Source organism: Chiloscyllium plagiosum, chromosome 5, assembly GCF_004010195.1.
Source record: "Chiloscyllium plagiosum isolate BGI_BamShark_2017 chromosome 5, ASM401019v2, whole genome shotgun sequence".
Lineage (NCBI taxonomy): Eukaryota > Metazoa > Chordata > Chondrichthyes > Orectolobiformes > Hemiscylliidae > Chiloscyllium > Chiloscyllium plagiosum.
In genome coordinates this window covers 12,000,707-12,014,433 of record NC_057714.1, presented here as the reverse complement: position 1 = coordinate 12,014,433, position 13,727 = coordinate 12,000,707, and the positions used below count along the sequence as shown (strand labels likewise).

Here is a 13,727-nt window from a genome sequence, read left to right as displayed (position 1 = left end):
GGGAAAGATATAAAAGAGACCTAAGGGGCAACTTTTTCACACACAGGGTGGTACATGTATGGAATGAGCTGCCAGAGGAAGTGGTGGAGGCTGGTACAATTGCAACATTTAAGAGGCATTTGGATGGGTATATGAATAGGAAGGGTTTGGAGGGATATGGGCCGGATGCTGGCAGGTGGGACTAGATTGGGTTGGGATATCTGGTCGGCATGGACGTGTTGGACCGAAGGGTCTGTTTCCATCCCGTACATCTCTATGACTCTGTGGGAGAATGGATGTTCTGAGGACCTTGGTATACCATCACAACAGCAAAGACATAACAAACAGCAGGGTACTCAGTGTGGTAAAAATAGAGAAGATCTTTGAAGTGCTTTAGGCTCTACAACCAAAGTTCCAGGCAACCACATGGCTGCTGATCTCCAATGTGATCTCTATGCAGCCTTACATGGTTAGGTAGAGAAATCTCATCCTTCTGTTTCTGGTGAAGAGAACCTATTGCCAATTTTAGATTAGCCAAGAAAAGAGCACCCAGGGAATCATCACTGAACCACAAAGCTTAGCGAGCATCTTTTGCCGTCAGGTTCTCATTCAACCTGCCTGTCGGACCTCTTGGCCGCCTCCAGTGACAGAACTGCATTGGTGGCTGGAGTTATTGATGGGTAGGGTAGCTGGAGTAGAGCAGTTCTTTATTGGATAGCTAGCTTGAGTGAATGATGCATTTGGTTATGAACCAATACTGGCAACCCTTGAAAGATGGAAGTTACACATAGTACAGAATCAGCTGCTCAGCAGTTGGTCTCAGCATCTATCAACTGCTTAGTGGTAGGCCGCTGCAAGATTTCAGCAATTTGTGGACTAATTGCAATTGTCATTGCAATTTGTTTCCAGCCCCATCTTACCCTTTTTCTTTGAATCACTTAAAATTCCAGTTACTTTGTGGATCACTGATTATAATGGTTTGTCACCTAACATCATATTTCTGAATTTCTACATCTCATTACTTTGACAACATTTGACTGCCTTAAAAGAGTTATTGGTATTAGCACAAATAAATGTTGGAAACATGTTCAACATTTGTTTGAATAAAAGGGATTAGTCAAAATAATTCTTATCTTTGTACACTCCTGGCATGATTTTCATAAATTTCTCTTTTCCCAGTCTGTGGCTACTGTCTCCCAAATCCTGCACAAAGGAGTCCAGTCTAAGCCCTGACAGCTGCTGGTGTGATTTTCATGTACATAATTACTTCCATTTTTTTAAGAAATATTAATTTGTCTTCTATTCTAAATTTTACAACAAGCATCATTCAAAGTTTTCTTGAAAAGTAGTTACATTCATTTATTAAAGTAAATTATATTATGTGTTGGTGCTTATATGTACTTAAAAGTAAGAGAGAAAGGATAATACAACATGATAATACAACTGAAACAAATTTGATAATAAAAAGAAGGAAACAGTGTAAAAACATAATTTAATAAAGAATGGAGATTAATAGAGAGGCAGCAGAAAGTTAATGGTTAAGGTTCTTTTTCTTAAATCTGTATTTATACCCTTTCTATCTTCCTGTTGCAACGAGAAACAATTGTTTGTGGCTCATTATTTTTCAATCAGTATATAGATCAGAAGCATGCACCATAATCAAAGGTATGTGCTAGTGTAACATGACTTCTTGGAAGAAATTAGGCAAAAACCTACCTTCCTAAATATATAGCACTAAATTTAAATCAGTCAGAACACACCAATCTATATAGTTAAAATCATCACTATGGATGAAATCATATAGTGGTCTGGGCAATGTGGGCTCTGAAAAAAATGTGTGGCTGAATTGGACGAAAGGTCCAAGAGATCTCTATTAATGTTGAGATTATTTTGCCCTTGTTTTAATGCTTTTTATAAGCAAAGTGGCAAGATGCTCGGCAGCAATGAGTTGTCAGTTGGCAGGGATTAACGCTTGTGAAATGCCTTGTTGATGGACCATCTCCTTCCATTAATATTCAGACTCCTGTCTTTAAAACTCTCAAAACAAACTAGATATCAGGAAAACTAGGCATGGAGACCATAAGGATAATGAGGGAGGGCAGAATCAACTGCAACCGAGCACCCTGACTTCAGGTTGGGACAGTGTATGACTACACCTGGTATGGTCACTCATATGTCAGGCACTGAGTGGGAAAGGTGTCAGCATGTGTGAGGAATTGTATAAGAATGTAGCCTGTGGGGTTAGCAGAATGAGCGATTATGAAAGGGACATGGATGTTTGGGGCTCACTGACATACTTAGATTGAGGCGAGAAGTCACTGGCAGAGAAACATTGTCACTTTTCATCATTTTGGAATTGAAGGTGCTCAGTGAGGAAGAAAATGGCTAAAAAAAGCACCCTCTGAGTGGGCTGGTAAGTGAACTGACATGTAAGAGAGAGGGCTTTTGCCACCACCAGTCATAGGGCTTTTAAAGGGAAGAAACATTGCATTTAATTATAAGCAATATACAACACACAGGATGCCTACTTCCTAGACATCCTTCAGCATTGATCCCCTGTGTGTTGCACTTGTCTGGCACAGCCACTGCTGTACAACCCATTGACAGGCACACTTTGATACAAAGAGGAAATGGAAAAGCAGGGATGCTAAACAGGCGGACCAATGCTATCACCATGTACAGAAGCATTGGTCTTCCGTGTCAAGATGGTGCAGTAGGATTTCTGCACAGAATTTCATTCTTTGAGCCTCATCTGCGATCGCAAAGTGATACTGACTGATATAACAATATGTTTAGGGCTTATGCAGACACTGACAACCTCGTGTAAGTTAAAACGCAAATACATATCCATAAGTGAAGACTTATGTACCAGGCATTGTCATCCTGCATAAAAGTGCCCACGGTAAGTTTTCCTCCTCTTCTTCCTCTCACTATGCCACATTTCAAAGCTGGCATGGAGGGACCCACTGTTTGGCAATGGAGTCCATTGGCTCTGAATGTTTGGTTAGGAGACCCTGGGACCACTTGTGTCAGGGTGGTCCAGGCATGCTGAGATTCTTTTTGCCTGAGCATCCAAGTTCCAGAGGAGGGCAGGCAAAGTGGAAGTGGAGGCCCTGGCCATGTTTGCAATGTTCTGAGTGAAAACCGCCAAGGGGGCTCTATGTGTATTTCTGTGTTTACTGAGTGCCTCCTGAATCTACCCTGTCTCCTAATGCGGAGGGGAAACCGAGCCCTAGGTCAAAATTCACCTTCCCCCATTGCCCATGTGACCACATCCGCCTGGGGACTAATGGCTGGAGTGATGGAGTGCAGGTACAAGCACCTCACCAGCAGACCCTGAAGCTGCTGGGCCTGGCTGTCCATAGCAGATTCTAACCTGTCCATAATGGTAGATGGACTATCACATTACTCGCTGCACTGTTGTCAATTCTGTGCAATGCGTGACTCATAACTTGCAGTTTACATCTCAAAGCAACTCTAGAAACTATATGCAGTGTTGATATTTGAACTGTTGGCTGTTAGTGTGAGATCAGTTGACAATGCCTCTTCATCACTAATGAAAACCACTGGTTTCTCAATGAATGTGAAGGTACACAGCTACGCTGGTACCTGCCATTTAGTTGACCTCGGGTTATACGCCACCTTGTTCTCTAAGCAAGAATGAAATGTGTAAGTGAGTGTTCATGAATCATGTAGTTAATATTGTGTGTAATCTGAAACAACTTGAAACAGTGCTAGGTGTGTGAAGATGAGAATATGGAATGAATGTTACACACAAGTCTGCTTTGATAATGCAGATCATACCCAAGTGCATGTCTCTTGAGCTGTTCACAACAAACAAGATACTGACTGTACCCAACCTGCCCACGTTTGCCAAACTCTAGGCCCATTGAGCAACATTTGATGTGATTTTGTGTCTGAGCAATATTGGCTAAGTATTCCTGAGTGTGTTGAGAATTACACTGACCACCAATTTAAGATTATCAGACAGGCTGTTCATATGATGCATATTGGAAAGTCCATATATTAATACACAGGATCCTGTTTCCAAACAGAAGGAACATGTACACATACTGTGCCTGTTTCAATTGAATAAAATTGGTGGCAGCCATTTTCTGGTTCATTCCTCAGGGCAGTGCCTTGAACAAACAGAATCAACCTTCCTGATTTAAAAAAAATTTTGGCAGTTATTGTCACTTATTATATAACTGGTTCATTCTCCAAAGTCATGCCTCTATCAACCAGCGTCTATTAGCCAACCACAAAACATATTCTTCTCATAGAGTATAAACATATTTGCACTCATTATGTTGGTACTCTTGTGAATTGTCCAGATAAGTGCAAGGTGACATGTTTCAACAAAATGCATCTTTTTTTCCAGCAATACTCCGGAGCAATATTTATGATAGTACGTAAGTATCTAGAACATTGAAAGTTCTCGCTTGCTGGTAATTGAGAAAAGTAAATACTACTGAATCTTTGAAACCTGAGAAAAAATAATAGAAAATGTTATTAATTTTGCCACTATGTGCTTACTCCCTGATGGTATAAAATTGCAGATTTCATGCTAAGCATTGACGTGGTCCAGGGTCTTTGCATCTAATGAGCTGCAGAGATTGGAGCACTGGGATTTCCAATCACATTTTCATAGCAAATAACTGTTTTTGTGAGTGATATATTTAAGCCCTAAGTTAGGAATGACTTATGTTTTGTTCCATTTTTTCACCAATACAAAGGAATATTATTTTCTTTCCAGGTATCCTTCTTCTTATTCATTATCTTTGTGGTTTACACCATGCTACCCTTTCGTATGCGGGATGCTGTTGTTGCCAGTGTGCTGACATCATCCTCCCATACTATAGTGCTCAGCGTCTGTCTATCAACCACATCTGTCATTAAGGACCACTTGGTTTGGCAGGTGAGCATTCAGAGATATTAGATGTGAAACCTAAATGCATGCCCAATTTATTTTTTAAAATGCAAACAGAAATGGAACAGAGTAAACAGTATGTGAAAATACTAATTATGCTGTTTAAATTTGTTCTCTTTTCAGTTGTCAATTATGTATCTGCTTTGAAACACTATTGTCCAGAGTATGCTTTAAACAGAAACACAATTCATGTCAAATTTACTTTAATAAAGCATGGCTTGAGTATTCTCGTCAACTGGAATATATCTGTTACAAACATAAGGCAATTAAGGTTTTTAAGTTTTGATGAAAAACACCAGATACAGTATGTGCAGTTAATAAGGGATTGTTGCTGGCTGTCAATAAAATGTTTTTCTTTCAACATCAAGATCGGTTTCAAAGTAAGATTGATGAGCAATGATAATAATACATTTTAAACAAACTTGATAGACTTCACGTAATATTGCTTCAGATGTATCAAAACGTAGAATGGAATATAAGCCAACTTTAACTTTGAAGCTTACCCACCGAGCCTTAATTACATTTTATAATAACTCACAAGGTAGTATGTCAAAGTGATGTCAATGCATGATAAAAAGGTTTGGCAGTTTGTGGCAGATCTATCATCAAATTTCTACTTTTTAATCACCTTTTCAAAACTGTAAGTGTTTTTTTTAATTATATCTGAGATTATTGTGCTGTAATACATATTATTTCAATGTGTGAAACAGTGAAATGGTATTTTTATTCTGTAATTCTTATTAAACATCTGAGCCTCTGGCATAAACCTCCTTTGTGATGCAGATAAATTAATAATGGCTGTCCCTAAGCAGTTTACATGTGAGCCACAAATTTGATGAAATAAGAACATTGTCACCAATCCCTGGAAGTGCCAGATGGACAATTGAAATTGATTTAGTTGGTTAACATATATTAAATGAATAGCTTGTCTCTGTCTGAGTTGCAGGTTCTAATACGCTTTTTATTATTTCAAAAGCTACCTAAATAACTAACTTATAACCCATTATACAGATATTTCTGCATGTGTGGTGTCTTTTTTTAATGCTATTTCAGAGTTAGAGTGAAGCATTGCTGGTGACAGTTCAGTGTTTCCTCATATTGACTTGCAAATAATGACTTAACATCAGATTTTTTTTCAAACCCCTTTCAGGGTAACTTGCATATTTTAATCCACCGATTAACTTGGATGCTTCCTAATCTTGCACTGCCTTCAATGATGATTTCTCTGTAATTGAAATGAGTTCAGCTGTTTCAATAAGCAGAACATGAAAGAGATTGCTAGATTAAAGAAATAATGATGAGTATGCTTTCTGTGCACCCTAAGATTTAAATGCTAATATTGTCAAGGCGGGTGGAATGTTGCAAGCTGTTGTAGCTTCTATGAAGTTGGGAGGGAATAGACTAAGACTGCTGGAAAATAAGTGCACCTGCATTTGTTTGTTCAAAATTTGATGGCTATTGTGACTATGTTGGGTAACAACAAACAATTGCTACAGAAACTGGGAAGGAGCAACTAGTAAAATGACCATTAATTATATCTTATGTTCATACTGTGGTCAAAAAGATGACAGATGTCATTGTTCATTATACCTCACATGACCTTTTTAGCATCTACTATGTACCCAGTGAGCAGAAGGGACAAAGTAAATTTCAGTTTACAAAAGCTCTGCTGCCCATATCCTATTATACACTAAATCTTGTTGACTGATCACCCCTGGGTCACTGACCTACGTTGACTGTGGCTGTGAGTTACCTTGATATTAACATTCTCATCCTTAGATTCAAATCCTTACATACTCTAAACCTTCATAGAGTCATAGAATCATAGAGATGTACACACGGAAACAGATCCTTCATTCCAACTTGTCCATGGCGACCAGAAATCCTAATCTAATCTAGTCCCCATTTGCCAGCACGTGGCCAATATCTCTCTCAATCATTCCTATTCATATACCCATCAGGATGCATTTTAAATGCTGTAAATGTATCAGCCTCCACCACTTCTTCTGGCAGCTCATTCCATACACGTACCACCCTCTCTGTGAAAACGTTGCCCCTTAGGTCCCTTTTCTATCTTTCCCCGCTCACCCAAAACCTATGTCCTCTAGTTCTGGACTCCCCCATGCCAGGGAAAAGACTTTGCCTATTTATCCTATCCGTGCCCCTCATGATCTCATAAACCTCTATAAGGTCACCCCTCAGCCTCTGATGCTTCAGGGAAAACAGCCCCAGCCTATTCAGCCTCTCCCTTTGGCTCAAGTCCTCCAACCCTGGCAACATTCTTGTAAATCATTTCTGAACTTTTTCAAGTTTTACACATCCTTCTGATAGGAAGGAGATCAGAATTGCACGTAATATACCAAAAGTGGCCTAACCAATGTCCTGTACAGCCGCAACATGACCTCCCAACTCCTATACTTAATACTCTGACCAATAGAAAAAAGCAGACCAAATGCCGCCTTCCCTATCCTATCTACCTGCAACCCTACTTTTGAGGAACTATGAACCTGCAGGTCAAGGTCTCTTTATTTAGCAACACTCCCTAGGACCTTGCCATTAAGTGTATAAGTCCTGCTAAGATTTGCTTTTCCAAAATGGAGCACCTCGCATTTATCCAAATTAAACTCCGTCTGCCACTCCTCAGCCCATTGGCCCATCAAGATGCCATTGTAACCTGAGGTAATCTGCTTCACTGTCCACTACACATCCAATTTTGGTGCCATCTGCAAACTTACTAGCTATACCTCTTATGATCACATCCAAATCATTTATGTAAATGACAAAAAGTAGAGGATCCAGCACCGATCCTGTGGCACTCCACTGGTCACAGGCCTCCAGCCGGAAAAACAACCCTCCACCACCATCCTTTGTCTTCTACCATCGAGCCAGTTCTGTATCCAAATTGCTAGTTGTCCCTGTATTCCATGAGATCTAACCTTGCCAACCAATCTCCCATGAGGAACCTTGTCGAACACCTTGCTGAAGTCCTTATAGATAACATCCACTGCTCTGCCCTCATCAATCCTCTTTGTTACTTCTTCAAAAAGCTCAATCAAGTTCGTGAGACAAGATTTCCCATGCACAAAGCAATGTTAACTATTCCTAATCAGTCCTTGCCTTTCCAAATATATGTAAATCCTGTCTCTCAGTACTCCCTCCAACAACTTACCCATCACCGACACCAGGCTCACTGATTTATAGATCCCTGGCTTTTTCTTACCACCCTTCTTAAATATTGAGACCGGATTAGCCAACCTCCAGTCTTCCAGCACCTCATCTGTGACTATTGATGATACAATTATCTCATCAAGGGTACCAGCGATCACTTTTCGTAGCTTCCCACAGAGTTCTAGGGTACACTTGATCAGGTCCTGAGGATTTATCCAACTTTATGAATTTCAAGACATCTAGCACCACCTCCTCTGAAATATTGTCATTTTTCAAGATGTCTCCATCTATTTCCCACATTCTATATCTTCCATGTCCTTCTCCACAATACAAAGTTAAAAATCACACAACACCAGGTTATAGTCCACTAGGTTTAATTGGAAGCACACTAGCTTTCGGAGCAATGCGTTACTCCGAAAGTTAGTGTGCTTCCAATTAAACCTGTTGGACTATAACCTGGTGTTGTGTGATTTTTAACTTTGTACACCCCAGTGCAACACAGGCATCTCCAAATCATGACTTCTCCGCAGTAAACACTGATGTAAAATGCTCATTTAGTATCCCCCCGCCCCATCTCCTGTGGCTCCACACATAGGTACCTTGCTGATCTTTGAGGATCTGTGTTCTCTCCCTAGTTACCCTTTTGTCCTTAATGTATTTATAAAATCCCTTTCAATTCTCCTTAACCCTATTTGCCAAAGCTATCTCATGTCCCCTTTTTGCCTTTATACTCTTCTCAAGATTCACTTGATCTCTCCTGTCTATACCTGACATATGCTTCCTTCTTTCTCTTAACCAAAACCTCAATTTCTCTCATCATCCAGCATTCCCTACACCTACCACAGGCTCACTGTGGATAAGCACAGCAGGTCAGGCAGCAGCTGAGGAGCAGGGGAATTGATGTTTCGGGCAGGAGCCCTTCATCAGGAATGAGGCTGGGAGCTTCGGGAGTGGAGAGATAAATGGGAGGGAGGGTGGGGCTCGGGGGAAAGTAGCTGAGAGTGCAATAGGTGGATGGAGGTGGGGGTAATGGTGATAGGTCGGAGAGGAGGGTGCAGTGGATAGGTGGGAAGGAAAATTGACAGGTGGGACAGGTCATGAGGATGGTGCTGAGCTGGAAGGTGGGAACTGGGGTAAGATAGGTGGAGGGGAAATGAGAAAACTGGTGAAGTCCACATTGATGCCCTGGGGTTGTAGGGTCCTGAGGCAGAAGATAAGGCATTTTTCCTCCAGGCGTCGGGTGGTGAGGGAGCGGCGATGAAGGAGGCCCAGGACCTGCATGTCCTCGGCAGAGTGGGAGGGGGAGTTGAAATGTTCGGCCACGGGGTGGTGGGGTTGATTGGTGCAGGGGTTCGGACATGTTCTCTAAAGCACTCTGCAAGAAGGCATCCAGGCTCCCCAGTCACCAATGTAAAGGAGACCACATCAGGAGCAACGGATACAATAAATGACATGAGTGGAAGTGCCGGTGAAACTTTGATGGATGTGGAAGGCTCCTTTGGGACCTTGGATGGAGGTGAGGGGGGAAGTGTGAGCGCAGGTTTTGCAATTACTGCAGTGGCAGAGGAAGGTGCCAGAGGGGAGGATGGCTTGTTAGGGGGTGTGGACCTGACCAGGTAGTCGTGGAGGGAACTGCCTTTGCGGAAAGCGGATAGGGGTGGGAAGGGAAATATATCTCTGGTGGTGGGGTCCGTTTGGAGATGGCAGAAATGTTGGTGGATGATGTGATGAATAGGAGGTTGGTGGGGTGGAAGGTGAAGACCGAGGGGGAGGTTCTGTCCTTGTTGCAGTTGGAGGGATGGGGTTTGAGGGCAGAGGTGCGGGACATGGTTGAGATGCATTGGATGGCATCTTCAACCATGTGGGAGGGGAAATTTCAGTCTTTAAAAAAGGAGACCTTTCACCGTAACAGGAATATACTTTCTCTGGACCATCTATCTCCTTTTTGAAGGCTTCCCATTTTCCAGGAGTCCCTTTACCTGCGAACATCTGACCCCAATCAGCTTTTGAAAGTTCTTGACTAATACCATCAAAATTAGACTTTCTCCAATTTAGAACTTCAACTTTTAGATATGGTCTATCGTTTTCTATCACTATTTAAAAACTAATAGAATTATGGTCGCTGGCCCCAAAGTGCTCCCCCACTGACACCTCAGTCACCTGCCCTGCCTTATTTCCCAAGAGTAGGTCAAGTTTCTTGTACACACCTAACAAATTCCTCTCCATCTAAACCCTTAACACGATGGCAGTCCCAGTCTATGTTTGGAAAGTTAAAATCCCCTAACATAACTATTCTTACAGGTAACTGAAATCTCCTTACAAATGTTTTTCTCAATTTCCTGCTGACTATTTGGGGGTCTATAATTCCAATAAGGTGATCATCCCTTTCCTATTTTTCAGTTCCACCCAAATAAATTCCCTGGACGTATTTAGGGAATATCCTCTGCTGCAATGCTATCCCTTATCAAAATCGCCACTCCCCCTCTTCTCTTGCCCTCCTTTCTATCCTTCTTATAGCATTTGTATTCTGGAACATTAAGCAGCCAGTCCTGTCCAACACTGAGCCACATTTTTGTAATTGCTATGATATCCTAATCCCATGTTCCTCACCATGCCCTGAGTTCATCTGCCTTCCCTGTCCGGCCTCTTTCATTGACGTAAATGCAGTTTAATTTATCAGTCCTACCCTGTTCTCTGCTTTGCCCCCGCCTGCTCTGGCTGTTTCACTCGCTTCTTTTCGTGACTGTACCAGTCTCAGATTGATCTCTTTCCTCAGTTTCTCCCTGGGTCCCACCCCCTCACCTTACTAATTTAAATCCTCCTGAGCAGCTCTAGCAAATCTCCCTGCCAGTATATTAGTCCTCTTCCAATTTAGGTGCAATTCATCCTTCTTGTACAGATCACTTGTACCTCAGAAGAGACTCCAATGATCCAAAATGTGAACCCTTCTCCCATGCACCAGCTCATCAGCTGTGCGTTAATCTACTCTATCCTCATATTCCTACCCTCACTAGCTTGTAGCACCAAGAGTAATCCTGATATTACTACCCTCAAGGACCTTTTTTTTCTAGCGCATTATTAGGGTTTTGTTAATGTGACTATTATGATTGAGAAAAAGGTGGTCGGTATTAATTGTCTTTGAGCATAAATGAAGAATAGCTGGGTGACCAAGACTGAGCAAGTAAATAAACTCTCTCTTCAAAGAATAGCTATGTATCTTGGATTCTGTTTCACCTTCCATCTTCAAACCTTTTTGTAGCAGTAGCAGAGAATGATTGTGTAAACGTTGAAAAATAAAATTCTTTCAGATAGAATATTTGCAATTGGAGTAACTTTGGAAAGAATGGCGAAAAACATGTGTGGTGTGTTGGGATATGATCTCCCATTGATGTTCTGTCACACAAAAACTTGTGACCAGTGGAAAACGTAAATGAATATCTGACCACAGATTACATCTTTACCAAGAAAAAAGAATCAGAACATGGCCTTGGCAATGTTTCTTCTTGCTTAAGACAGAGTTCAGTGGGAAGTATTTTTGGAACTAACGTTTCAACAATTGGAGATGGAGGAAAGTTTGAAAATACTATTACAATTTGTCGACAAAACTTAAAAGAAAAATGATCTATTAGATGCATATAACACATGATCAGACTGGAATTTAGAAAGCTGGATAGTTATTGTATCAAAGAGTAAATAATGGAATTTAATGAACTGTATGCAAAATTGCGAAAATTCCATTTGGAGATTCCTAATTCAGTAGTTGCCTTTAACTTATTGGATTGAGGTGGATTTTCAGAAAGAAACTCACTTTTGGAACAGATATCAGAACCTTAAAAAAAGAAGCCTTGGAAAATACTAATTTCAGCAGCTTTCACTGCATAAATGTAGCAGCATTTCAGAGCCATCAGGATTTGGGCATGTAAGCATCAACATGGCAAAAAAAATGCATGAGTAAAATCAGTGAGGATAGAGAAATATTTGGTAGCTGTGACAGATGGCAGGAGCTGGGAACTACAACAGAAGAATCAACTCAGGAACACTTGGGGAATGGTCAACAGTCGTTTCAGATGCAACTCAAAATATGATTATATATTGTGTTGTCCTGATGGAATAACCAGGTTTTCAAAATGATACAAGACAAACATTTAGCCCAATAATGAATATTCTAGACACAGATTCATTTGATTGGGCTTTGCCGGACAATTGAACACCGATAGTGTGTTGAGTGGATTTGTTAAAATATTACTTAGAATCTTTAAATAGTAAGGAGTAAAGTGAACAAATTTGAGAGTTATACTTGCTTCAGGTTTGGAGGTGTATGTACCATTTACAAGATGCACTTCATTAACTCTGCACAGCTCCTTTGACAGCACCTTAGAAGCCTGTGATCTCTGTCACCTAGGCCAAGAGAAGCAGATGCATGGGAACACCACCACCTGCAAATTCTCTCCCAAACCTCTCACCGTCCTGACTTAAAAAAATATTGCCATTTCTTCACTGTTGCTGGTTAAAGTCCTGGAACTTCCTACCGACTATCACTGTGGCTGTTCCTACAATCTGAGAACTGCAGTGGTTCAAGTTGGCATCTCAGTACCCCCTTCTATGGGGCAATTGGGCATGTGTGATAAATATTCTGAGTAACTGAAAGCCCTGTTTGCAAGGACTACTTTTACAATATGGTAAAAACAAGGACTGCAGATGCTGGAAACCAAAGTCTAGATTAGAGTGGTGCTGGAAAAGCACAGCAGGTCAGGCAGCATCCGTGAAGCAGGAAAATCAACCTTTCGGGCAAAAGCCCTTCATCAGGAATAGAGGCAGGGATCCTGCAGAGTGGAGCGATAAATGAGAGGGGTTTGGAACTGGGGTGGGGTTGGGGAAGGGGAAATGAGGAAACTGTTGAAGTCCACATTGATGTCCTGGGGGTTGAAGTGTTCCGAGGCGGAAGATGAGGCGTTCTTCCTCCAGGCGTCGTGTGGTGAGGGAGTGGCGGTGGAGGAGGTCCAGGACCTGCATGTCCTCAGCCGAGTGGGAGGGGGAGTTGAAATGTTGGGCCACAGGGCGGTGTGGTTGATTGGTGCGGGTGTCCCAGAGATGTTCCCTAAAGCACTCTGCTCGGAGGCATCCAGTCTCCCCAATGTAGAGGAGACCGCATCGGGAGCAACGGATACAATAAATGATATTGGTGGATGTGCAGGTAAAACTTTAATGGATGTGGAAGGCTCCTTTGGGGCCTTACTTTTATAATATGGCAATCAAACTTTAAGGGCGCATTTCTTGAGGTTAATTGACACTGATTATGTATAGAAGGTAATGATGAGGCAGCATACATTTTGCATTCTGGACAGTTGTGACTTTGGCAGACAAAAGGCTGAATGATTATGGACAAGGTGATGCTGAAATACAGGATGAGTTTATTTGTCCCAGAGGAAAACGTTGGCACTACAGTAACATAGGTGCCAGCAGGGACGAGTGAATCGAGGAATGCTATCGATGAAGGGAGAGCAGGAAAAACCACCAGAAGCTATTTACAGGAAAATGCAAATGTTAGCTAATTGTACAAGTTGACGACAAGAGGGTCAGGTCTATGGATTGACAAAATGATGTACAATATTAGAGTCTTTTCTCCTGCAGGAGGAAATGTTGAAAATAT

General features: G+C 41.5%; 1 protein-coding gene across 2 annotated transcripts in view; it reads left to right on the top strand.

Annotated features, from left to right (window-relative positions):
• LOC122549721 (adenylate cyclase type 2-like) overlaps positions 1–13,727 on the top strand; it is a 625,439-nt gene that overhangs the window by 288,908 nt on the left and 322,804 nt on the right. For both annotated transcript variants that reach the window (XM_043689618.1, XM_043689619.1), the window contains one exon: positions 4,736–4,897. In XM_043689618.1, the coding sequence (XP_043545553.1) occupies positions 4,736–4,897 (162 nt within the window). The remainder of the gene's footprint in view (positions 1–4,735; positions 4,898–13,727) is intronic.